The sequence below is a fragment of the Apodemus sylvaticus genome, chromosome X (genome assembly GCF_947179515.1).
Source record: "Apodemus sylvaticus chromosome X, mApoSyl1.1, whole genome shotgun sequence".
Classification (NCBI taxonomy): domain Eukaryota; kingdom Metazoa; phylum Chordata; class Mammalia; order Rodentia; family Muridae; genus Apodemus; species Apodemus sylvaticus.
In genome coordinates this window covers 19,043,620-19,071,097 of record NC_067495.1, presented here as the reverse complement: position 1 = coordinate 19,071,097, position 27,478 = coordinate 19,043,620, and the positions used below count along the sequence as shown (strand labels likewise).

Here is a 27,478-nt window from a genome sequence, read left to right as displayed (position 1 = left end):
AAGAAGACAAAATAATCCACAGCAACAACTCTTTTGTGTATCTATCATATACCATGTACTTTACAACTCCTTTCCCTGAAGGACGTTGTACACCATTACTGAGATTGTGAGTGAGAGGCTCAAACAAATATTTACTCTTTATTACATGACCACTGAGAAGTGAGCAGAGATTCATATTTTTATCATTTACTAAGCGGTGAAAATCTAAGGTCTATGACCCACACTGCTTGTTTTTACCTTCTCTAGATTAAGTGGCTGCCATTCTTTTTTATGAGGACTGATCTCTTCTATAATTGTTTTATAATGTTAAATCTACTGTGCTTCATCCTAGTTAGTCGATAAGTAACTCCTCCCCTATTTCTGTAGCATGCCTGTTGCAGTCCTAAGGCCAAGTAGGCTCCCACTTTCTATTTTGTTAAAACCATAACTAGTATCCGCTGCTGGCCTGCCTTTTTGAGTCTGGTCTTTTACCTAAGCCTAGTCAAAGTTGTGGCATTTTGAAAATAAGGGAAATTAATTGGATTCTGCTTGTCTATTCATTTCAAGGAAAATATAGCCCAGAATGATCCAGGCTGCTACTTATAAAATTAAAGAAACCTGAAGATAGTATAGTAAGGTTTAATAAAAAAAAAACAAGGGTACCTATTATGGCTGCTGCCACCCCCCATCTGGAAGGTGCCACCCCTCTGTACAGCAAGGCGAGTATACTGGACCCCACGGTTGCCACTCAGACGACTGGTAAAAGCTACAAGAAAAGAAAAAGGAAACTGAATTTGATGAAGTGAGAAGAAACTGGGTTCAAGCAACACAACATGTAGTAAAAAGAGGCTAATTAAAAAATAAGGCCAAGATATTTCAGAGCCCTCCCACTTGCCTCCCTCTGTACCCGGGCTTCGGAGAATGGCAGAGAGTGCAGAAGTACTGCTGTGTCCAAAAAGACGCTCATGCATGAGCTGCCGCTGCCGGGCTTCTTGTTCTCGTCTTAGAGCTTGAGCTTCAGCTGCAATGTCAGGTGGCATCACAGCTAACACACTGTCTTCCATGTCCTCTAGGACACTACGGCGCAGATCTGAGGGCAGAGTCTGAATGAAGGTCACAGGGTCCATGGGTGTGTCTGAGCTGGCATTCTGAGCCAGTTCCCGTCGCTGCTGTTCAGCTCTCTGCTGTGCTAGCACCTATTGATTTGACAATAAGTATAATAAGTATAGCTCTTTTCAAGCTAAGCCTATTCTCACCATGTTCCCGCTCACATACTTCCTCTTGAATAGCTGGAGGTAGGGCAGCCAGGAACTCAGGGCTCACTTCAGTCACACCAGGGTTCCCCACTACTGCAGGAGATGAGCTATTTGCAGAGGGAGTACTTCGGGTTGGTGGACGTATGCCCAGCTGGTTCTGTAGGACTTCCCGACGGATATCATCAGGGAGAGCAGCCAGAAAGGAGGGATCCACACCTTCAGGGAGACTGATACCTAAAGAGATGTAAGATATAAAGGGACTTACATCTCCATAGATGTTCAAAGGTATACTCAGAGAAAAGAAACACAAATCATGAGTTGAGAAAATCAGCCTTTCGTGTTTTCATTGCTTGCAAAGATATGGAGAATAATCACCAACCCATCTTCCTAGGTGTCAAATAGTTCATTAGTGGTACACTCTGTCAGTCAACCTTTATAAAGATTCTTTGATGTAGATTGTGTGTGGCCACCATTATGTAGTAGTGTCTTAGTACAGAGACCAAGAAACAACTGACCAAAGACTGAAAACTCTCTAATTGTAATCCATTTTTTTTTAAATGTTGATTATTTCAGACATTTGATTCAGCAATGGAAAGCTTACTAACATAGTGTCATAACTGTCAATGAGGATTAGAGATATTAAATAATGGTCCTATTTTATAAAGGTAGAAAATGGTACAGATGGAGAATATGAGCGAGCTAAGGCTAACCTGACTTCTAAGTCTGAACTCATTGTGTAACACCTGTATCCTCTTATTGCTAGTCTTCAACAACCTCCACCCCCAACTCACACACATACCTGGAAGAAAGTGTTTGGAGGGTATGTCTGTCCAAGCAAGAGTTTTTGGAAACAGAAACTCTTATCATTGTGGCATGCATGGACTTACCAGCAAGGGGATCTTCTTCTTCACTGCTTGTTGAAGGTAGCGGCTCTTCTAGAATTCCACGAGAATCTGCTCCAGAGATGGCCACGGCAGAATCTCTGGTGGAAGAACTCTCAGAGGATGCAGGGGGGGAGCTAAGGGAAATAAATCATTTTCAGTTAGTTCTTTAAACAGTTTTCCCATAAAAAACAAACACAAACAATAAAACATTCCTAATACCCATTTCTCAAACACGACACATAGATTACAGTGCAACCCATCTGTCTGACAGTGAACAAGTATGAGTTTAGCTTTAGCTTGAAATAACCTCTAATGCATTCCTAATCTCCTCTTGGCTGTATAATAATTACCTGTCCTCGGGTGGCTGGGTGGATTCTCTTGACACATCAGATCTGCCTTGCACTTCTCCCACAACTGATGGGGCATCACCAGGAGTGGAGCTACCAGCTGTGGGCTGCTCAGAACTGCCAGCTGCTGGAGTGTCACCCACAGCCTCTTCTAATGTACAGGAAGCCAGGCTGCTGGTGTCCATGGGAGAACCTTCCAGCTGACTGCTGACAGCTGTTAATGCATCTGAATCTTCAGCTCTCTCTGGGGAAAGAGAGGCTAGAAGGAAGTAAGAGTGAATAATTAGATGGCTGTTTTGAATCAAGGTTATACAACAATCAAAAATGCTTTGGTAGGGTTGTTTCCTTTTGCAACAGTTAGTACAGATTTTTCACTCATCTACATCATCACTTGATTATCTATTGTGCACTCTTCATTATCAACTGCCCTTTAAATTTCTTCAAGACTTTTTTATGTACTACACATGTTTTTTCTACACAGTCTAGACATGTCTGTGAAACAATGTTCCTAGATATCTGAGATAGGGATTTTGTAGATCTCAGTTTTCCTGCAGGTTCCAGTTATACACACATGCCAGGAGTTTCATTATCTAAGTAAATAGAAAAGGCTCTTGTGATGGTTACTGTTTATCATATCACCTAGGACACGGGCCACTGAAAACTGGGACTCTGGGCTGTTTAACTGGAGAAGGCAAACTGAGAAGCATGCATGTAATGCATGTAATCATTGTTTTATGCATAATGATGTGTGACCAGCTCACTTAAATTTCTGCTGTGACTCTCCCTGCTATGACAGAATAGAACCTGGAACTGTGAATCAAAATAAACCCTTCTTCCCTAAAAATAACTTGTCAGATTATTTTATCACAGCAACAGGAAAAAAATTGTGACAATTCCTGACTTGAAAAGAATTTTTATGCACCATTTTATAGGTGAGTAGTAGGTATGTGAATAATGATAGGAAAACTGAATGATATAGAATTTCAGTTAATAAAATATTTCAGTTTATCAATGAAGGCACCACCAATTATTTTCAAAGAAGTTAAATAACACACCTGACATCATAATAGTTAAGAAATGAGTTTTGCCTAGATAAATGGTGGCATGCCTTAATACTATCATTAAAATATGAGGACATAAAGAAGAAATCTCAGATTCAACTAAGAAAGCTGAAGTGTAAGCTGAGGTTTCTGAGGATCCTAATTCTGTAAAGTGAGAAAGCAGAGAAAAGTTACAAAGATAGCAATTCTTTTCTTTTTATGCCTCTTTAATGTTGAGATTCTACTCACTTATGGTGGGAGCTGGAGACAATTCCATTTGAGTTGTTTCTGCTTCTCCACTTTGTCTTGTGGGGCCCATTTCCTCCAATTCTATAGGCATCAGTAGCTGTGTAGAGTTCCCCACTTCTTCAGCAGGGGACTGCAGTTCCTGAGGAATCTCTCCTAAGGATTGTGGGGGTGGAAGTGCTGGCTGTTGCTGGGAGGGTTGTAGGGTGCCAAGTGTTTCCTTGGACTCAGATGTAGGAGCATCCGTTGAAGAGGGGGTTGTTGGATAGCTGTCAGGCATAGGAGTCCCATCTTTATTGGAAAGAATGATAAGGTTAAGGGGAACTTAGCGAATGACCATGGAAGAATCCAATCAGCACATGCAGCCTGGTAAGAACCCATTCAAATAAAAGAAATGAAAATCTTTCACAAATCAATCTGTTCCCAGAAACAGTTCTTGGATGGCATATCATAATGATGAGGGCTAAACACAATACTATCTGTGTCTCGATACCAGAAACATGACTCTGATGATCTAGAGAATACAATCTTTCTATGTTCCAGGTAGAAGGGAACAACAGTTGCATTATCACATAGATAGGGCAAGACTATCCAGAAAATCTACTAAATCCTTATAGATCCGTACATTTCCTCATCTACTTGAAACAAGAAATGGTCTGAATTTATTCATAATTCTACACTGCTGTTGTTGTTTACAGACAGGGTCTCAGGCAGCCCAGGCTCCTACTAAGCTCACTCTAAAGCCAAGGCTGTCCAAGAACTTTTGCTTTCTTGCCTCTGCTATAAAGTAAGTATGAACCAAAATGCCTGGCTTCTTAATCAAAATTCCTAAACAACAGTTTCAATTCACATTCTTCATATTCATATTCTAATAAGAGTAAATGAAGTTATCATAGAATCAAAGAATTGAAGAATGTCCAGATTATGCTCAATGGTAAAATAATCAGTTAATATGTTCTAATATATAGACGAGTAATTTAACATTATTTGCCTCATCTGTCCCCTTCTACCTCCCTTTATTATATTCCTGTTTACTGATTAAACATTTATAGCACTTCTATAATGGAGTCAATACTGCCAAGACTTAATGTGAATATGCCACAAACCAGGGAAAGTAGTAAGTTGTATAGTTATCTTCTTATTGGGGCCTAAAATCCCTACCCCACAACAATACAACTTACTACCTCACCCCAGCATGTGCAGATATGTCTGGTAAGGGCAGTAGGCAAAAGGCCATTTTACTTTGTAGCACAGACCCTTTCATATACCCTTTGCTAGATTAAGAGCACTGGGACATCCATGCTCTTTTTAATGCTTTTAAAATACTATGTAGGCTTTGGTAATAACAAGTCTCCCAATTAAGGATACTTCCAGAAGGAAGTTCTAAGTAGACATGAGGCAAACATGATACCATTTGATCAATGACAAAAATGATTACTGACCATTGTTAACATTAGAAGGAATAGAAGTGTATATATGTAATGTAATGTATGCATGTCTGTGTGTGTGTCCCACAAAGCTACGATCCCCAAAATTCCATTTTAAAAGATGATGCTCTTAAAATTTTTAGATTCCATAGACCACTAAGATTTTAGATTAAGAATGAAAAATACTAAAGTAGGCATTAGTTTTGGTTTAGTAAGAAAAAAGCCCCCAATAATTTAGTAACAATATTTTGTAATCCAAGATCCAGGAGAACATAACTTCTATACATAAAAAGTCTTTTGAATGGAATAAATCTAGCTCTGAAACTCACACTAGACTTCCCTGTGTTAATTTTCATTGAGGACTGGCAATTGAGAAACACTGCCATCAGGTGTTCTAATGAAGTGCCATACCAAAGGATGTACCTCAAAGATGTACATGCCTATTTTGTGAGGAAAAACAAGATACATGACCTGTGTACATATAAGACTGAAATACAGCATAACCATAACAGGAAACTAAATGGGGCTAGTTAGATGGGAAGTGTACCACCGTGGGAAAGACAGTAGACTGTATAGTTATCTCCAAGATGGGGTATGACCCTAAAACTATACAATCTACTACCTCATCCCACAGAGCACCAGTGTCCGTCTTCAGCCCATGTGGCCAGCTATTTGGAAAGAATCCATTGATTAATTAGCAAGAATGGAAGGGAGGGAGGGTTACCTGAGACATTCTGTTCAGTGGAGTCATTTGTCTTAGATACAGTAGTACACTGCAAAGAGAAGAGAGACTATTGGGAGACGTTTACAAGCACACAAGAAAGGTCAAATATGGGAGTCATTATCCCTTACCTAGACTACCCAGGAATTCAATGATCTGGCCATGTGGGCATTTCAGAATACAAAATATTAGCCAATTCTTTTATATATACTATACTAATGTTCAACAGCTTTGGAGAGGATTTGGGGATACAGCACAGATGGAGAGTTCAAAAGTTTACCATGTGTGAGATCCTAGTTTTTATCTCCAGCAACACACTAGAAAGAATGCACTAGGTTACATAAAGACAAAAAAGGATGGGAGTGAGCAGAAAGTGAACAATGAAAGAATAAAAAAACAAAACACATTAGAAATGAGCACAATTGTGAGACAGGAAACTCTTAGCTCCATCTATTTCCCTTCTTAGGGTTTATTTTTTCCACCCTAGCTTTGTTTTGGGGTATTGCTTTGGATGAAGAAGCATTCTACCATGGAGCTATAATCCAATGTCCATTTAGCTTTTAGTCACATGTTTCTAAGGCAAAGTCTTGTTAGAGCAAGCCTGTTACTATAAACAAATGCCTCAATGTGTCTGCACTAATTTTAATTAGCAGGTTAGGACTCAAACCTGGATCGTGTACAGACTGGGAGAGTGCCCTATCACTAAGCTATATCCTCAATATTAATGCCACCCCATTTCTTTTCATGTGTAGGAGTATGTGCCTGCATATAAGTATGTGGGCTTGGCTTATATAGAGCAAGCACACTACCACTGAGCCAATCCCAGTGTTTTTCTTTGCCTTAATGTTTTGGGGTAAGAGCTCTCTGAACTGAACCTGGTGTTTGTGGGAATTTGTTTTGTTTTGGTTAGGATGACCAAAAGAAGGTGTTAGATCACAGGGAACTGGAGTTAGTTTTAAGCTGTTACTTGGGTGGGAACGAAAATGAGGTTATCTCTAGCTCCTCATACCTTTAACTTACCTAATAAGGAGCCAGATAAGTCAAGGATACCACAAGAAAGCCTATAGAATCAAGTAACCTGGGCCCACAGGGGTTGAGACTAGGCTCTAACAGATATATAGCTTGGTCTTCATGTGGGAGAAGCAGGGGCTGTTCCTTACTCTGTTGCCTGTCTTTGGCTGCCTTATCTAGCCTCAATAGAAGATGCATCTAGTCCTACTGCAATTTGATATACCAAGGTGGGTTGATATCCATCGGCGGCCTCCCGTTCTCTGAGGAGAAAGGGATAAGGGGAAGAGGGAATAAGGGGAGGGTATGTGAGAGGGAGGGACTGGGAGGAGAGAAGGGAGGGGAAGCTTTGATTGGTATATAAAGTAAATAAAGAAAAAAATTACCTAATATCCCAATTGCTGAGTGGGATATACTACAGCCTTTTGTTCCATTCTTTGTGTTGTATTAGCTTTTATGCATATACATTAGTTGTATGGTAATAGATTTCATAATTTTTTAGAAGTCCACCATAAAATGGAAATGAGAACCAAGAATTTGGGCTGAGTGAAGGTCTACCTTTAGGCCTTCAGAGTGATAGGCCTTTAGAGTGATAGAGATTACAAAGTAGGGCTAATGTGTAAGGAACCATTTTGGTTTGCATTTTCCCAGTAAGATAATGGAGAAATAATTTACCTCTGGGTTTGATTATTTTTCTTTTTACCTAAAAACCAGATGAATAAATAGTCAATCTGGAAATGAACAATCTTCCCTATTCAATGTCATGTTCTAGATTTTTTTTTTTAGTGGTTTAGTACTATGAGCATGGCAAAACCATAATAAATATAAAATGGTGAATCTCTTAAGTCCTTTGGAATCACTTCACCTGTGCACTCTGATCTCTGTTCTCCTTGTCTTCTTTGCCTTTGTCTATTATTTTTGTTTCTTCCTCAGCCAGCTGTTTCCTGCGTTTCTCCCTTCTCTCTTCTAGTTCCTCGTCTCTCAAGAATTCCAGGTGATTGACAATGGGCACTTTAACCACTAGAAGAAAAAGGCGAAGATCAGAGGTTACTTTGGAAAGGCTGAGAAGTAGAGGCAGAGCTAATGCCAGAAAAATAAAAAAAACTCTCTGCATACTCATTCTAGCACTGAAAGGCTCATTACTACTCTGATATTCAAGTTGCCACAGACCTGAAACACAGTCATGCATACTCTCGGCATCAAGAACTTTGCATTCCTCTGTCCATCGGGTTAGAGCTGTTGGGATACTGGACAGGGTTCCTATAGGAACAAAATGAAGTGAAATTCACGGCCTTATGTGGTGTTGCTTGACCTAAAAATTGCATTCTTTTCCTAAAAGAACTCATGGTCTGTCAAGTTTTGCTGTAGATCAGGTACTCAGAAGCAATAAAGAGTTATTGTCCTTGGCTAAGTCACCAAGTGGTTTTGGCTCCTATGAAATATAGTTTCTCCAGGAAAGATACTACTCTTCTTAGGATTGAACAAGAAATGAACTCTATCTTCCCTCTTACTGCATAAACTTGCCTGCTTGGCTAGTGGCTGTACTCTGGTCATGAAAAAAGTCATCCAGCAGCTCATCATCAGACCTGGCGATGATATGGACGTCATCATTGCCCACTAGGAGGCGGGCCCGGCCTCGGCTTTGTAAGGGAAGGCTGCTGCTCAGTTGAAGAATGTCAGCAGCAGCAGAGGGACCAAGCAACCTGTAGGGTAATTGTAAGGTACCACTTTTACCTGTTACCATGAGATGGAGCATATAGATCTATTAAACTTACAGGATTATGGGTAGACTTTATCATATTGCATCTAAACCTTTTACTACCATTCTTACTAGCTATCAGTTTGATATTATTCTATAGTTAGTTCCTTGAACAGCTAAGTACTACTAGGAGCTTTGATATGCCAGGCACCATGTTAGGTATTAATGCCTCTGTTGTACACCTTTAAGCCACTTATATTCACTCTTTCATTTTAAAATTGTTTCACTTACTATGGATCACACACCTTATTTACAAGGGACTGTTTACCCTTATGGTCAAGACAATGGTGAAGTTCAGTTATAATTCTTAAGAGCTTATGATCCTTATAATTCTTGTAATCCGTTGAGTCCAACTTCTCATTGATTCTGCTTCAACACAAACTCACCTCTGGAGTATAAGAGGAGGGTTAGGCTGGCGATTCCCAGGGTAGTGAACATGAATGGTATGGCCTGTATTGGCAGTGAGCTGTCTTAGGGTCCTTTGACTGCGACCGATGCCCTGGGTAAGACGAGTTGTGGAAGAACCACTGCCCAGTGTCAGGGAACTGTGATCTGCATGGCGTACCATCAATGGGTGGGTGGTAGGGATATTTCCTGGGGAAGGGGGAATGTCTGCTGCAAGGAAAATATGCAAAAGGGATCAGTACCAAAAATAAATTTCTTCCATGGCTGTTCATGTACAGAACCACGTCTCCTGGGCATTCCTCATATGGAGATGTGATGTTTCTCCTTTCTCCCTCATTCCCACACTTAATCCAATCTCATAACCATAGGTTTTGCAACCACCTCAATGCAATCCCACCTTTCCCCAACCCACTTTCAACCAGTGATGTCTCAAGGCACTTCAGATGCTGGCCCCTTGGCCTAGAAGATTCTGCTTCCCTCCCTCACCTGTTTTGTTCTCAGCCCAAGATGTTACTTCTAAATCTAACAGGTCAGGTTAGATATATTCTTTACTCTGTGCATTACCATACTAAAATGTGGTGCCTTCTTATTTATAATTTCTTACAGACCATAAGTTCCTATAGAGGGTGAAAACTCCTGTTTTTCTTTACCACCTTATCCCCAGTACCAAGGACCGGTAGGCACATCTCAGATATTCATTCATTTTGTTGAATGGACAAAGGCTCAAATAAGGAAGGTTGACGAAAACCGCAAAAATTCTAAGAGTATCATAGAAGGTATCTTGAAAATTATCTACTGCTCATTTTGTTTTTCTCTTCATGATTTTCATTTACAGGTGACAAACTGAGGCTCAGAGGTAAAAGATTATGGCCAAGACAACAGACCAAAACTGTTAGTGTTTTCAGCTATATTATGCTTGTGATTTGAGGTAAGACCTGTCCCATGAAGACAGCTTGAGGCTAAGAACTCGTCGCTACAAGGGAACGTTGATGTTGATAGAAAGGAGTGGAGAGATTCATTCTCTCTCCCGATCAGTTGCATCCATGATGAACAGTGAATATATAAAATCCACTCCCTAATGCCAGGCTCAGCGATGTCCATCCAAACCCTTGAGATCCAGCGTTACAAATTAAAGATTGATTGCCCTGTCACTGCAGTGTGCATTCAGGTGCCTCATGTAGTCATCAGACTTGGTCTCATTTTTTTTTTTCAATCAAGCAAAACATCAAGGTGTCCAGGCTCTAAGAGCTCCCTGTTTACTGAGGTGGATGGAGATAGTAAGAGCAGCCTCCTCCGATTCCTTCTTGCAAGGATATGTATACTATCCAGAGATGGATTCAGACATCCCTTGACCCAGGATGTCATGTCAAGACAGTAAGTGAAGTGGTGTCCTCTATCAAATTGATGGCTGCTTTAGTTCTGCTTGGCTTACCCTAGAAGGGTATAAGAATCAATAGGTAAAAACCCAGCTGAGCCCCTGTATCTTACTAGCACTGGAGAACATGTTGTCAAACTCAATGATGAGATCATCCTCCCGGTCAAAGCGCTCAAATCGGACCAAGGGAGAAGCGTTCATATCAGGGTAATCCTCATCCAATTCCATCTCAGAACCATCATCGTCATCATCTTCATCTCCTTCTTCACCTTCATCATCCTCCTTAAGGGAAAATAGGAGATGGAGAATTGCTGGAGGTAAGTGTTTTCTGAAGCCTGGTGTCATGGCCACATGAGCACATGAGGGAGGGAGGCGACGAAGCTAGCTAGTAACCCAGATTGTCCGTTTTTCTGTAGTTCTGTGCTCCCATGGAAGAGGTCATCTGAACCAACCCAAACACAGTCCCCCCTCACCTGATCATCTTCCTCATCTTCCTCCTCCTCCTCCTCTTCATCCTGACTATCATCCTCATCCTCGTTACTGCCACTGCTGTCCTCTTCCTGAGTGTGCTCCTCCTCATCCTCAGGGTCCAGGATATTCATGGAATCTAAAACAAAGGGAGCACATTGGAGGACTATACTGAGTAGCTAGAAAACAGGCCACTGTGCAGGCTGGCAGACTGAGTGGGAAGGCGATGGGGTATCTGACTCTAAGAGAGGAAGAATCAGATCTAGGGTGATGTACAGACTTAGTGAGCCAACCCAGATTTCCTGAGAGTGCCAATAAATGCATCGACACGCTGAGCAGGGTTGCTGAAATGTGGAAGCTGGCTCCAGGGTAGAGCTTGAGGAGCCACGATGCAGGGCTTGGCCAAGTCTGTTGGTGCCCCCTTGCCTTTCCAGTCCTATTTTGCTACTGACTGCATCCTGTTGATAAGAGGGAATCTGGAGCGATGACAGCAGGTGGGTGAGAAGAAAGCGAACCAAGTAAGAAGTGACAAACTTTGGGCAAGCAGTAGTAAAACGTTATTTGAAAAACTGGCTGAGGATAAAGTGGATGGTGTATGTCAGCGCATGCAGACAGATGCTTCCTTATTCTGCACATGTGGGCAGCTGCCTCCAGGAAAACCCTAGTGTAGTGTCTGGCAGACGTGCAGGGCAAGAAGGGAGGCCTTTCTGGCCTCGGCACTCTCACCTTCTCGGTTGGCCTGCAAGGTGGAAGCTTGGCTGAGGTTGGAAGGAGCTTCATCCATCAGCACGTCCTCTTGTGATTCATCCTCTCCACTTCTGCTCACTGAAGGTTACAGAGCAGAGCCTTCACTGAACAACAGAGGACTTCCCTTTCCAGACTGGGTGCGTCTAAGTAGCTATGTACACCTAATAGATATCCACGTTTGGTTTTTTCCTCCTTTTTCTTTTTCCGATGAGGGAGAATACTGCTGTCAACTATCTAGATGAGCTTGGCCAGTCACTTTACCTGTCTGAGTCTCAGTTTCCTCATCTGTAAAATGGAACGATCACATCTGTCTTGCCAATCCCACTAATTGTGCAATCACAGAGTACGATGGATGTGAAAAAGCTTTGTATCTTTTAAGAATATACATGCCTACATTTATCCTTTGGTTTTCTTGACCAGTAAAATAAAAACATAATAAACACCTTCACAGTGAGGTGGTAGCTGGTTTGTTTACCTTTGTCATTTTCCATTTGAGACTTAAAAGGAGCCATCCTTAAGGAATGACCACTCTTTTTTTTTTTTTTTTTTTTACATTTTGAGACACAATGAAGTCCCTAGACTTCATTGAAGAACTGAAAGAAAAGCATTTTCTCATCCTATAGCCTCTTCTAGACCTCCATGAATAAACACTCTTTTGATGTGCCTGATCATCTATACTGATGGTCACCCCACCACCACCCGACACATGCAACACTTCAGATCTATCACAGGCCTATAGACAACTTGTTAATTTCTTTTCTGTTAAGATCATCAACATCAAGACAAGCAGCAATCTAGACTGGCTATGAGCCCTTAGGCAGAGCTGAGCAAGCAGATGATGAGAAAAAGGGTCCTCCCAAGAGAGACTGAGACAAAGGAAGAGGCTTTACTCAGTTCTGGGGCTCTCACCTATAATTGTACTGTTCCCAGATCCGCCATCCCTCTCAAGCAACTCATCTATCAGGTCCTCCAGTTCATTCTCAACCTGGAGAGAAATAGAACATACATATGGATGCACACAAGTCTATCATGGTGCTAGCACTGAAACCCTTTTAAAAAGCCAACAAGGGAGCATGTGTTTCCATAATGTGATAGGATGTTGCACAGAAACGACATAACAGGTGCTATTGACACAGAGACTACCACATGCTTCCAATAAATCCACACTAACAGTCTTTGAAATGGGTCCATCCTGGTTAACTAATACCAGGCTAGTCTTTAAGACTGTCCAGGAATACATGCAGATCACTTTAGAGCCAACAGCTTAGGTTCATACCCACAATTTCTTACCCACGATTTTTTAAAATCTTTAGAAGAGTAGTATTTAAATACTCCAGTGAGTTATGGTGATATGGCATAAGATGAGTAGCTTTCAATAATGAATGATCAGAGTCAAGTAAATCAGACACTGTACTTGGGTCAGTGTTTTACTGGCCTCAGGTCAGTTTTTTACTGACATTCCATCTATGTCTGGTTGAGATCTGTGTTATTTCATAGTACATGGCACCCTGGCTCTGTCCCCAGCCCCACTTTAACTAAAACATTTGTTGAGCATCAACAAGGCATATCTGTGCTCCCGAAGACAGCATTGAGGCAAGATCTAAAAGTACTCACCCACCCACAACACTTGGGAGTTTGGTTCAGCGCCGCAACAGAAGAATATTGGAATGATCTGCCTCCCTACCTGCATCTCTTGTGAACTGAGCACCTCAGGCTGCCCAGCAATCACCACTGAGTCGGTTTCAGCCTCCCCATCCATGATATCCCCATCTGCCACCTCTGTCTGAGTGACATCATGATCCTCCTCCTGCACTTCTGCCTCCCCAGGCTCGCCTGAAACAATCAACCAACCAGCATAATAATCAAAGGGTGTTTATATGCTGGGCATCATGAGGCAAGCATGAACACAATGACTCGTCTTTAGGCAAGTTTACTTCTCAGAGTATAAATGAATGTGTGATGAAGGAAAAGACTTGGCTTTGTGTGAGGATAGCCAAACAAAGCTGCAATGTGAAGGAATTCCTTGTGGGGTAGATTTCCACACCATTATGATATACCTATCTGCAAGGCCAGCAAGTTGCTGGGTAAACAACAATAAGCTACAACAGTTTAATTCCACAAGCAACAACTCCCACCCATCCAGTTTTCCAGTTCATTCATTCTGATTCCTTACCTGGATCTTGCTGATGGCTACTCGAGTCCTGAGAAGCTCCTTGGGCATCCTGCTCAGACTTGCTCTTGCTAGAAGCACTCTTGCTGCCAAAAAGGCTACTGGGCTGGTTTACAATCCGGGAAAGTGTTTCCAAGGGTTTTAGAGCAGCATTGACTGTGTTGGCCATATTAGGACTGAGATAAAGAAAGACACAAGGATAGATAGAAACACTAGGTGCCAATGTGCTAAGTATATATAAGGTTCTTACAATAGAAACTAATAAGAGAGAAAAGGGCACAAAGTCTAGAATTTTCAACTTTCTACTTAGGGTTAGAGTACTATTTGATTAAGACTTTCAAAGAACATAGCACAGTAAAGAAAAAGTTAAGTCAATGTCCTATTTCATGAAGCTACGAAAAGCACATGAGAAATCCTTGAGTAAGAACCAGATAAATTCTGGATGAACAAATACAAGTAGCAAAACACTTTTTAGACTATCAAGGAAAAACAGAAACATCCAACTAACTAACCAAACAAAAACATCTCCAAACTCCTTTATTTTGTCTTTAATCAATTTTTGTGACAGCATGCAGTTAGCTCAGGCTAGTCAAAGTCTCTATATAGTGCCAGTGAACTTCTGATTCTCCTTCCAAATTCCAAGTACTGGGATTATACATATGTGCCACCATACACCTAGCATTTAGTCCTTAAGAACACAATGATCATTTTTAAATCTATGAAATGTAGAACTATATTGAGTTCAGTGAAAATATATTATCTGCAGGCAGATATGTAGCATTTCTAAGCATTGTAAGATATATGAGGTTGAGTAGGGCACCACACTGAAACTAGAGAGGTCCTGTGGATCCTGGAGATCTGACCACAATCTCTGATGCCAATCAACACTAAAGTGAACATCACATGAACATCACAAATGACCTTTGGATATCATCAAATCAGAAGCTTTCAAAAAATTAAAGGAATATAAACACATAATGGGGAAATCACATAAATGTAGGCTTAGGAGATCACCTGTAGCACGTTTACCGTGAATTCTTCAGCATTGTCAAATGTGCAAAAAATTAGGCAGTAGATTTTTGAGACTGTTTCACGCAGCTCAGGTGGGCCTTGAATTCTTGGTCCCTATTCTTCTGCCTTCTAATGTGCTAGGGTTATAGTATTTGGCACCAACCCTTTATGCAATACTGGGATCAAATCCAGGACATCATGTATACTAGCTAAGCCGACAAACTAAGTTATATTCCTGCCTAGAGAAACAGACATGCATGGTTTTAACTGGATCCTGGATAAAAACACACTCTTAAGGCTGTTAAAGGCACAATTAAAATAACTGGGAACATGTGAATATAGATCAGAAAGAATATGATTATTAAGCATCATATGGCATAAATGTTTCATTTTTAGTAAATATTTGCTTAATATTTGGAGGTTAAATAGTATGTTTTAAAAAATTTCCAAGTACTGAGCTCCAGAAAAGTAAAAATGTGCTACCAAAATGTAACTATAGATTTATAGCATTATAACTGAGTTTGGAAATTTAACCTCTAAAAAACATTGGTAGTGTTAGGGAGTGCTGTTAATAAAGGCTATTATTGAGTTTAACCTGAGTTTGAAGAATTTAGACAATAAAAAATTAATAGTCTAGCTGTGCATGATATGTCTATACATGTAACTCTAGCACTTGGTTGGAAGGCTGAGACAAAATAACTGCTGAGATTGCAGGCTCAGCAGTAGTCAATCTTAACAAGGACTGCTAATGGTAGGTTAAAAAAAAACCCTGTGTATGACATAGTATGGGATGTCTATTACCTAAGACATTACCTCATATCCCATACTATGTTGCAGTCATTTAGCCAACCCTGTTACAGAAGTAACAGAACAAAGGTATAGGCTAAACTACACTGCAAGGAAGCAACTGCATCAAATCTAGAAGGCAAGATTTTTGTAGAAAAGTAGTATTCATCAGTTCAGAAAGCATTAAGAATAATATTAAACCAATTAAAATCTATCCATTTTTAGTACACACATCATAATTTCCAGCTACATTTGATGCTTTCTTACAAGAGCAGCTGATTCCTCACCAACCAATGGGACAGGGCATTACTTTACCTGGACAGGTCTAGGCTGTGAGGAACTCTGGCCAGGTCATTGACTAGTCCCTTCTTCAGGAACAGTCGAATGATGTTGTTCATGCCATTATGCTGAGTCTTGGCTGTGGCACTACTGTAGAAGCTGGAGGTGGAGGGGCAGGATTCCATGATAGTACTGATGATACACATCACTGCCTGAAGTCTGGGAGAGAAGTTTGATACCTCTGTCACATGAATATAGCCGATTTTTAAAGGATGTCTTTACTAACATGCCTTAGATAATTCTCTTATGCCTTTTGCATTTTCTTATACTTTGTTTACTACAGAAATTTTAAAAACTCTTCAAATTTGTGTCTGCATATAGTGAAAAAGAGCCCTTTGATTTTTCTAAGTTGCATATCTACTTCAGTTGACCACGGGTACCAGAAACTGTATGTACATTGTTGGTGTGATCACAACTCTTGTTCAAGTTCAAGGAACTCCTTGGACCATGGAGTAAGAGATGCTCTTGCTTATCTGTACTAGGCCAGACATCGGCTTTACCTGGCATGTTTCTCTGTACTCTCAGCCATAGCAAGCGCCCGTCCCAGGGCTGCTTTTACTTCATTCACTAGGGCCACTTGGGCATCTGTGCCACTCCCCGCAGCTGCCAGACTTGCAAGGAACAGACGGGCCAGGGCAGGTGTATCCTTGTCTTCGGCATTCTGGGTGTGTGGGAGGAGGTGGTCCAGGACAAAAGCTAGCACACTGCAGTCCTGAAATTCATTAATTGTGACATTTACTCACAAGTTCAATTAAGCTGCACCGTACCTATAGTAATAAATAAAGTAGACATTTTCTGGGCGGTGGTGCTGCATGCCTGTAATCCCAGCACTCAGGGAGGTAGAGGCAGGTGGATTTCTGAGTTTGAGGCCAGTGAGTGAGTGAGTGAGTCTACAGAGTGAGTTCCAAGACAGCCAGGGCTACATAGAGAAACTCTGTCTCGAAAAAAACAAACAAAAAAAAGTAGACACTTTTTCTATCAAGTCATCCTAGGTACACGCAAGGTAAGTAGTGAACTAATTCGAAATCTTTAGGAGGCTTTATAAAGCTTCAAGAACCCCTTTCTCACCACATGGCACAGATAAGTCATGCATGGAATTGTCAGGTTGCTTTCTACTTTCTATTTTTGAGATACAGCCTCACACAGCTCTGGCTGTCTTAGAACTTGTTACATAGACTATTTTGACCACTAAGTCTCCCCCTAGTGCTAGGATTAAAGATGTGTGCCACCACGCCACCATATGCAACAATACCTGTTATATTTAATAATAAAAAATATGAGGCTGGGAATCATATAGCCTAGGCTAGCCTGAAAGAGTACTGCGATTCCTGGAGAGAGCTAACAACATTGTATTCTTTTAAAAAATGGATTAATATTTATTTTATGTACTTGAGTATACTGTTGCTGTCTTCAAACCCATCAGAAAAGCGCATTGGGTACCAATACAAATAGTTGTGAGCCACCATGTGGTTGCTAGGAATTCACTTCCCAGGACCAATCTCTAGAAGAAGGGCTCATAACCACTGAGCTGTGTCTCCAGCCCATGTATTTTTAAAATTTTGAGTGACTTTAATGGAGTTGATTATCACAAGCCAATAAAATAGACTAAAAGTAAATTGAGCATTTTCTCCAGTGGATAGGTGAATAATCTGAGACCTAAGGAAAAGTAGATTGCACTAAGAATTTAGTCAAGGGTAGAGGATTCAAATATCCAACAATTGCTTTTGACACTTGAAATGTGCCTGGGACTCTGTACTAAAAACTGGCCAAGATACAAATAAATGAAAAAATTCAACATAGAAGTACTTAAAAATGGCAAAAAGGTCCAACAATATAGAAAGTTTTACTTTATAATTTCTGCTCTGATTTTTAGGAAAAAATTAGGTAGTATTTTTCAGGCAGATAGGGCTAGTGTTCAAGTGACAGCTGCACAACACTATGTCACTCAACTCACACTTTTTAATAATGATTTTATGTCAAGTTTATATCATTAAGTAGTACACACTTCAGGATTCTAGAGATTGGAGAATGGGACAAACTCACCCAATGACATACAAACCTAAAACTTCTTGAATCTTAGTAATGTCATATATCATATTAGTACAATCTGAGAAGAGTTGCAATGTAACCACAAAACAAGCACTTAGAATCAAAGACTGAGTTTCAATTTTAGTTCTGGCCCTATACAGTGTGCCTTCACCTGTATCTCTGAATCTTATAACTCTAAGGGAATTCTTCTATTAATAACTCTTAAGTGGAGGCAAGGATATCAATGGTATTTGTAAAACACCTAGCTAGACCTGTAAGATGTTTGGATAAGTAATAAGCAAGATATTCAATACATTTATAGTTAAATGTTTTGTTCCATAAATTAGGAGTACAACTTATGTGAATAAAAACTTTGATATAAAACAAAGTATATACAAATTGAATATATATGTGACAAAAAGGGCATACATTTACAATGTATAAGGAATGTAATATAAACACCTGAAGCCAAGTGTTAACTGGCATTCAAGTATAGTTCCAGCTATTTGTGAGGGTGGCTAAGGATGGTTAAGATTGAGCCTAGGAATTTAAGGCTAGTTTGAACAAAAAGGGGTCTCACCACCAACCACCAACACTTCAATAACCAAAAAACATGAAAATATAGCCAACAAGGAAATGCAAATCCTAACCATAAAACTACTAATAAAATGAAATATCATGTGATGGCATAAGGTGAGACAAAACACTCATAAAGTACTAGAATGTATACTATGGTAAACGTCAGGTACCATCTGTTCTTGAGGTCAACAATATTCTTAAGCCTCTACCATGAAAGAGACATGGATCTATATAATTTAGACAGTAATACCACAATGATAGCGACAAACAGAAAAGTGACTCAAGTGTTTATTAACAATAGAATGGATCAAAAATTATGTATATTTATAACAGAAATCAAAACCATGAGAAAAAACTCTAAATGCAAAAAAAAAAAAAAAAAAAAAAAAAAAGACAAGCCATATAAGTAAGATACTAAAGATTTCATCAACTGATTTCCTTGAACTTACTGTGATTGCTTCACATCATGGTGAAAAGACTACCTTTCCTTTCAATGAGTTAATTGGGATTACATCCTAGACTATGTTAGAAACCTGTGATGTAACCAAATGATCTAAGTTTAACACTGAAGGAAAAACTGGAAATATTACCTCTTTAATCAGCTCAGACTGGCCCACGGTGTAGCTGTAGTTTGCAATCAAGGTAGCAATACCAACATAGGACCTCACCAACTCTGCCAGCAGACGAAGGATAGTAGAGGTAGGCATTAAAGGTTTGCTGCCCTTGCCTTTCTGCTTGCCTTCCTCAGATGTTCGGTCCCCTTCTTTATCTTTCTTCCCTTCTCGAGTCTCCTCTGGAGTTGAAACTCCTGAGAAAACAGGCAGACACTCAATTGTACACTGGAATAACATTAAAAATCAAGCCACAGCTAGAAAGAAGATAGTATTTCTCCATTTTAGGCCACTTATAATAATCAAACACTGATTACCACTGTAGTTGAATGACAAAGATGATGAATATGGATAAAACAAAGGAGAGATATTTGGACCAACTGTCAACCATGCCCCCACTACTTCCTGAAATTTATGCAACTTTATATCCTAGAAATTATTATTATTATATAATAATATACTACTAATAATTTATTACTAGTAGTAATTCTCTAAATATCCACCTTCTGTCTTTAGTTTCCACATACTTGCCTAGTACACACTTATGTAATTCAACTCAAGTGTCATCTAGATACATGGAAACATTGCCCTCTATATCTCCTGGAAGTATGTGTTCATTCCATTAGTTATAATTTTTGCAGTTTCCCTCATTAGACAAAATCTTTTAACTATAGGTAGGCACCCAATATAGTTTGCCACACACTAAGGGGCAAAGACATTTTTCTTTGACTAATATGCTATTACTCAGTAAGGCTTTCAAAATAAGTTAGCAACTATATTACTGATATTATTCTTAATTGTATGTGGTATTGAGTGCAGATGCTCAAAAAAGCTGTGAGTCACCGGAAATAGTGCTGGGAAAAGAACTCGGGTCCTCTACAACAACATCTATGGGTTAGAGCTCTTAAATCATTAAAAACCAAGCTTCTGAACAAGCCATCATTTCAATGATTGGTTGGTTTTAAGTAATATGTGACTGTTAAGAACTAAACTCAGGTCCTCTGAGTAATATGGCTCACTTTCTCACATTTTAATCTCTTGCAACTAGTATATTAAACAAAATGTCTCCTACATTTTATTTTAAAGCCTCATGATGTTCTGTATCTGCAGAATATCGGGCACAGCCCATAAAGTTGGATAAATAAATAAATGTAAATATGACACCTGTTTTTCTACTCTAGTAGAAAACAGTAGCAACAGATAATTTAAAAAAAAGGCAAATTATTACCCTCTGCTTGGGAGGCTCCAGTTGTGGAAGTTTCAGCAGGGGCACCATCTGCAGCAAAGACCTGACTCTGGAAGAGGAATACATGTGAGCTGTGATGAATACAAGTGTTAAGACTCCTTTTTCAAGTAATGTTTGAGAATTCTGCAGATTCTTCTTAGTTGACCTTTCTTTCAAACACATTCTCAATATAGGAAGCTACCACAGTTTCCAGAATAGTAAAGTAAAGAAAATGAAAAAAAATAAATCAGAGAAAGTAAAATGCCAAAGACACATTATTTTTAATTAATAATTTATATAGTAACACTTTTCATTACATTATTTCATTAATTATTTATACATATAATTAATACATTTTTTTCTAAACTGAGTCTCCGTATGTAATCCAAGGTGACTTTGAACTCATGAAAACCTGCTTGTGTCTGTCTCCCGAATGCTGGGATTAATTAAAGGTGTGAACCATCATTCTGAAAAAAACTTATATAATTTTAAAGCTTCCTTTGGATAACCCTAGATACTGAGAAAGTAGGGGCAGTAGAAAGATAAGGAAAATGTATTTACATTTAAGGAAAAACTTGACTGTGTATCAAAGTCACTGCTCTGACGAGTAAGTGATCGGTACTGCTGGTATACATCGTCACCCATGTCTTGCAGGAGCTGGCCAACCTCTTGGGTCGTTCCCCCAGGTTTAGGATCAGATTTGTCTGCTAAAAAAATATAAACAAGCATCTAAATTAAAATATGGACCTTTAATTGTGCAATATTAGTACAATGTTCCTAGGGCTGCACATTAGAGCACTAGTGTATTAATTATGCTGTAGAACAAACATAAAACTATTGGTATACACAATATAATCTAGGTATATAGCATGGCACACCAGCAAGTTTTGTGCAAATGCCCTTTATAATGCTTACATATCAGTTAATGCATTTCTCAAAATGTATGCATGTCATCACTGACAGAGGACAGTTGTTATTCCAACTTACGACTAAAGCAGTTAATTAGTCTGCTTATATATTTAAACTGTCAATATTAAGCCCCAAACGAACACATTTAGTGCAAAAGGCTTGTACAGTATTTGGCCAGTCAATAGATACATTTAGAGCTAAATTATTGTACGAACAGGGGACTAGAAGATGGGGTAAAGATGCTGTGATAGGAGGAAAAGGATCAGAATATTGCAAAGATGAAAAGAGAAAAGTATCTCGTTTTTCTACAGTTATTATTATCACTGCTCATTTCACAAATTATAACGTGAATAAAACTTAAAAGCATGGCTGGATAACAACCTTGGTTTCTAAATAATTCAAATGTAATTTTCCAATCACTCACATGTAAAGGAGGATTAGGATGGAGGTCTGAAAAATAAGGAAGGCACATCACACTAATAGTATCCTCTTTGCTTTTGAGTATGAAAGAATGACAAAATTACTTCTTAACTGGACAGAGCCCAGGGTGTTGAACTCTCTGAATCTAGAGTCACAATTGATGGTGAGTTGGCTGATGTTAAAGCTGGAAACTGAACCCAGGTTTTCTACAAGAGTGGCAAGTGTTCTTAACTTCTGGGCTAGTTATTACATTTAATTTTTAATCCCAGGACTGTGGGTATAATGCTTACTAAGCCGAGTGAGAAATGACCCACACGAGATAACATATCCTTCAGAACACTAATTCCAGATGCAAAGTTGGCCAGATACATACCTTCCTCTGGAGCATGGTATGCAGCCAAAGCATTGAGCATATCATAGATAACTTCTTTAATAGTATCAGGAATGACAGGTAGAGATGAAGGCTTCAAAGGTGTTGTCTTTACCAGCTGTACAGCATTAGGACCTTTAATTCTAAGATTCTCAAATTCATCATCTGAAGCTAGGCCAAAATCAAAACAGTAAAGTCAAAAAATAAGAGCATTGGTACCAAAACTTCATTATCAACAAGAAAGGATCCAGGACATGAAAGCAGGAGAAAGAATCATTTCAAAATTAAGTTCAAGTCTTATATTAAGGAAATCTGCCTTAATAAACTATAGAGAAATTTTGTTTTGAAATGTTTTTTATATTTCAATAAACAATCTCACAAACTTTTAAATGTCTTTATGAACTTCTGAGGAACTTCATATATTCCCAAGTCTCCTAGGAATGGATCCAGAACCCAATCCAAGTAGAAGAGACTTTTCTCCCTAGTCTCCTCGTCTGCTGAGATACTTCTATTTTTCCTTTCAATTTGTGTTTACCATAGCTTTAGGCAAGCTATTCTGTAAAATATTTCCACCATTTGATACTAATGTAATTATTCCCTAAATGAAATAAAGGCATTTTGGTAAGAATACAGGTACACTGTAAACTTTTCGCTGGATATCACCCCAAAAATATTGAATTTGAATGAACTTCTATTGTCATCAAGATGAATTCTTTGTAGGCAAAGACTAGAGTGAGTGGGTCCTTGATAGCTATGATAAGGCCTAGAGAAGTTACTGAGAATCACCTACACAATTTACTGAATCAAAAGCTCAAATGATGTCTCAAATATCTACCTAAAGAGAATTTTCTGAAGGAATATAAATGAAACCGACCAGTTCCTGAGCCTCGAGGGGCTGGAAGGGCAATGCGGATGCAACAATTGGCCACTTCTGTGAATATGTCTGGATTGCGGCAGGCAGCTGGTCCAAGGACTCGGAGGATATAGTTGATCTCCCGAGAGCCGAGGCTGCCAGATACAACACCAGATGTAGTACTTCCGGCTCCACTTGTTGCTGCTGAGCGAACAACCTAGCAAAAAACATTGCCAATTTAAATGTCTTAAAAATACATTTGAGAGAAAGATATGCTTGTTCTTCAAGCCCATTAAAATTAAAATGAGTCTCATATACAAGTTATAAAAGATTTCAAAACTAAATTCTTACATGAATGTTTATTGAGAGGTGCAACTGATCACAGATGCCATATAGCTTCCACATTTAACTGTAGGCGTTAGACTACCAAATATTGTAATTTTAAGCTAAATAGTCCAAAATATTTAACGAATATTGTTAAATTGTTAAACTTCTTCATGCTTTATTTAGTCAATCAATCACTCTGAGATGATAGCTAAAGGAGCTATCAAACTTTACATATACTATCCTGTGTGATAAAACTTTGGGGTTTAATGTATTTTAACAAGCTACTTGTAATATATAGTATTATACATAACCCTTAGAAGATCAGGCTTATCTAGCCAGTAATAATTCTTAATTCAAAATAGAGGAGTAATTATATGTAAAGCCATGATTTATAATTTACACAGCTGTCTACTCCATGACATTAGACTTGTATTTTCTTAATATTATAAACAATGTTAAATACTTTCGTCTATGTTTGTAAAGCTGATGTTTATCATGAGGAAAATCTTTAGCCAAAATTCGTAGATGAAGGATTAGAGAGAGGGTATAGTTGCAGAGAAACTAAATTCAGTTCCCAGAACCCAAGATGAGCAGGTTATAACAGGCTATAAATCCAGCTCCAGGGGATCTGACCTATTCTACTAGACTTTGAAGGCACTGTACTCTTATGCACATACAAACCCAGAAATTTTCAAAAAGCAAGCTTTTACAAAATAATTTCTAGATGAAAAGGTTCTCTTAACTCTGCAGAATGAAACTGTCTTACACTGATGTAGCCTTACCAATCATTATTTTGCCACTGATCTTCTGTTCCCTGTTTTCAGCTTCAATTTAATACTTAAGTTCTTCAAAGATTCCCTTCATCCAATTGTGTTCTGTACATAATCTTAGCATTTTTAACATTTGGGTTTTTTTTAAAGCCGAAATTCTGTCTATATGTAACTATTTCTTCCCCCACTGACCTCAAATATGCTGCCTAAAATGGCTCTAAGTCTCCTGATTTTGGACATCTGAGGCATTTTGAATGAAGAATAAAAAAATCTAATATAATCACATACAAACTGGTATGATTGTTCTGGCACGCAAGTTAAAAATATACATCTTTTGATACATTCTGATCTCAAGGAATCCCTAAGGTTAACAATTTTAATAATCAGAACAAAGCCAGGAATAAAAACAGGTACTCCAACACTAGCTTATCTATGTATGAAACAAAACAATATCCCAAGATAGGGAAGATGGAAGCAAAGCTTACTAATATTTTATTACTGAAAAAGGTTTAGTAAGACGACTAAGAATTCAACAAAACTATTTAAGACACAAAAGATTTGCTGATCAAGATATTTATCTCTTAATTGTGTTTCTTCAATGTAAATATTTTTATAACTATTTTTTCATTTCTTCCACTGATATATATTCATTAAGTTCTAAAACATAAGAACTTATTTTCTGATTTTTATGATGGTCATTTTTTAAAGGCCCATCATCCCAGGAACACTAATAAAAAAAAACATGTATTAAGAAAGGCACGAGACTCCAAAAATACAGACCTTTTCCATAGTATGACGAAGAGTGCAAGGATCCTCAATGATGTGTCTTAAGAGAAGGGTAACTAAGGGGGTAAACCCATTGAAACCTGAGCTCTGAGTCAAATTCAAGATCATTCGTGTACTCTTCAGCTCTGCAAACATCATGGCGTATTTGTGGTCGCGGGTGAGCCTCAAACAGAGGCGAAGGGTGGCATGCAAAGTATCTGGGTCCACAGGAACTCCAAGCATGCTCACACAAGCTCGGATTAGAACAGTCACCATATCTTCCGTCAAGCCCTGGATTAGGATCTCCCCAATTTTTGTTTCTTCTAGGCTTGATTCTTTTTCAGTGTTTGTGCTCTCTAGAGCTAAAGGTATATCTACAAATTAGAAAAAAGAGTGTATACACTTTGACATTTCATCCCATACCTCTCCTTCCAAAATAATCAGCCATCACTTGGACTGAAAAACATACCTAATTCTAAGACCAGATGTAAAGGTGAGGAGCATAGGAGAAGACCATCTATCTCTTTTTGTTCCCGATGTTAAGCCATGTAAAGTCATACTACCTTTAAATAAAACATTTTAATATATTCATAATGAGGGGTCTGGAGATACGGCTCTATAAATAAAATCATGTACATATGGCAGATGACTGAGTTCAGTTCCCAGCTCTACTCTGGGGCAGTTCACAACTGTCACTAAGTCCTGCTTAAAGGGGGCTTGATACAATCTTCTGGCCTCCAAAGGTACTGAATGCAATTAAACAAATCCATTTTTTCATACAGTAAAAACTTAAAAAGGATTAAAAATTAATGCAGGGTACAAAAAGTACACACTTGTAATTCCAACTACTTGGGTGACTGAGGTAGGAAGATTGTAAATGAGACTATCTTGGGCTATATATAGCAAAAGGAACCACTTGGAAGGAAAGAAAAAGATCCAAAGTGTAAGGCCATACCATTGCCTTTATTTTCTTTACGTTTGATATCAGTTTCCTTGCTTTCTTCCAGTGTCTTCTCTAGTTCCTGTCCGTTGTTGCTTTTTGAGTTCTTACTCAGTCGTGGAACCCTGAGGAGAGTTAGCATCACAGGGCGTCGGTTTCCAGTTTCTTCATTAACCTAAGAATTCGCATAAAACAAAACTGGATTTAGAGGTAGATACTCCTTAACCTGACAGAACTGATTTAGAAAGAATAAAATGAATGTATACCCTCTTTTCAATAAAATTTACACTATAAGTTGAGGATGTACCTGCACCATTGTAGTGAACTGGACAGTGTATCTTCGTCGACCTGCAGTGAATCTTACACTTGTTTCTCCAGATTTCCAGGCAGAATCAATGGTGCTGTTGTTGCTAGCACTGTAACTACACCAACGCCCAGAGCGGTCATCAAACCAACGCCAGTTGTTGCTGTTGGTCTGTAGGTACTAAATAAAATGCAATTAAATAAAAGAGTTTCCTCTTATTTCCTGCAAGTTTTCTTGTCAGAATAAACAGCATCTACCAACAGACAGCTACTTAAAATTAATGCAGGAAAAAGACTGTACTGGGCAAATATACTTTAAAAAGAGGCTTTTCTTTTTTTATTTCTTGGTATTTTTCAAGGCAAAACCGCCTGACAATTTCCTATCTTGACAACATATTCTTCCTTTTGTTTTAAACTGTCTTTGACAAAAGAATTATGATCTTGAGAGATATAAGAAATGTTGCTAAGAACTTACTGAGATATTATGTACAATATTTATTTCAGGAATTTATTTCTAGAGAGACTAAAGTTTTCTCAAATGGCCAGAGAGTATAGTAATTCCTTGAGTAATATCTTGAGGCCTTTACCAAATAGTTCCAAAAATACTAATGGCGATGCTGCCATTAATAATAATAGTAATAATAAATTAATAATAATCATAATCATAATAATTTGAACTATGCATTTAAAAGAGAAACTAAACTAATGAAATCTCTCAAGAGTTGTATTTTGGTGGGATGATTTTACAATATTCACTTCTGCTCTACTCTTGCCTCAAGAAATGAAATGGCTGTGTAAAACATACACATAGCATACCTTAGTCATTTGGGCTCTTCTCTTGGATGAGATGGCTGTCTTTTCATAAAAATCAATAAGGAGCAACACTGGGGTGATCCACCTAAAAAGAAATCATTTATTTAGTGTAAGCCAGAAAACTACACAGATTGGGAAAATGTCAGGTACTTTACAGTTGTCTAAATTAAACACCTCAAGATTTACTTCATATATGCTTCAGAAAAGTGATTCAGGCCCTAAACTAACGGGCCAAGTCGCAGAGAAACAGAAGTGAAAAACCAGGATAGATAAAGCACCACTCACTTTGGGGTCTGGACTTCCTTTTGCTCTTTGGCAGCCTGTAGGCAGGGTTGAACCACTTCTAAAAGCTTGATTAGGACATTAAGAATGCCACTTGATTCAACCACCCAGGCACAAGGTAGCTTCAACTCCTGATTTAAAAGGACACAAAGGTTAAAGTTTACACAACTAATTGAATGTAAATCCTATTTCTTGTTACCTATGAGCTGAACTCAGATGAGTTACTTTTGAGTAACTCATGAGTTTTCTACGTTTTGTAGAGAAGCTATATCTACTTCCTGGGTCATTGCAATGATTAAACATAGCATCAGGCAT

At 38.8% G+C, this 27,478-nt stretch overlaps 1 protein-coding gene across 1 annotated transcript in view; it reads right to left on the bottom strand.

Annotated features, from left to right (window-relative positions):
• The window catches only part of Huwe1 (HECT, UBA and WWE domain containing E3 ubiquitin protein ligase 1), a 130,066-nt gene that overhangs the window by 15,508 nt on the left and 87,080 nt on the right, over nt 1-27,478 (bottom strand). The window contains 29 exon segments of the mRNA XM_052171018.1: nt 643-745; nt 887-1,175; nt 1,255-1,469; nt 2,123-2,253; nt 2,470-2,725; nt 3,756-4,043; nt 5,904-5,952; nt 7,774-7,928; nt 8,079-8,168; nt 8,433-8,611; nt 9,054-9,282; nt 10,561-10,729; nt 10,921-11,054; nt 11,642-11,740; nt 12,572-12,647; nt 13,347-13,495; nt 13,836-14,008; nt 15,945-16,127; nt 16,469-16,680; nt 19,166-19,383; nt 20,415-20,481; nt 20,973-21,118; nt 22,114-22,281; nt 22,985-23,180; nt 24,841-25,199; nt 25,781-25,940; nt 26,073-26,249; nt 26,885-26,966; nt 27,167-27,294. Of these exon segments, the coding sequence (XP_052026978.1) occupies nt 643-745; nt 887-1,175; nt 1,255-1,469; nt 2,123-2,253; nt 2,470-2,725; nt 3,756-4,043; nt 5,904-5,952; nt 7,774-7,928; nt 8,079-8,168; nt 8,433-8,611; nt 9,054-9,282; nt 10,561-10,729; nt 10,921-11,054; nt 11,642-11,740; nt 12,572-12,647; nt 13,347-13,495; nt 13,836-14,008; nt 15,945-16,127; nt 16,469-16,680; nt 19,166-19,383; nt 20,415-20,481; nt 20,973-21,118; nt 22,114-22,281; nt 22,985-23,180; nt 24,841-25,199; nt 25,781-25,940; nt 26,073-26,249; nt 26,885-26,966; nt 27,167-27,294 (4,880 nt within the window).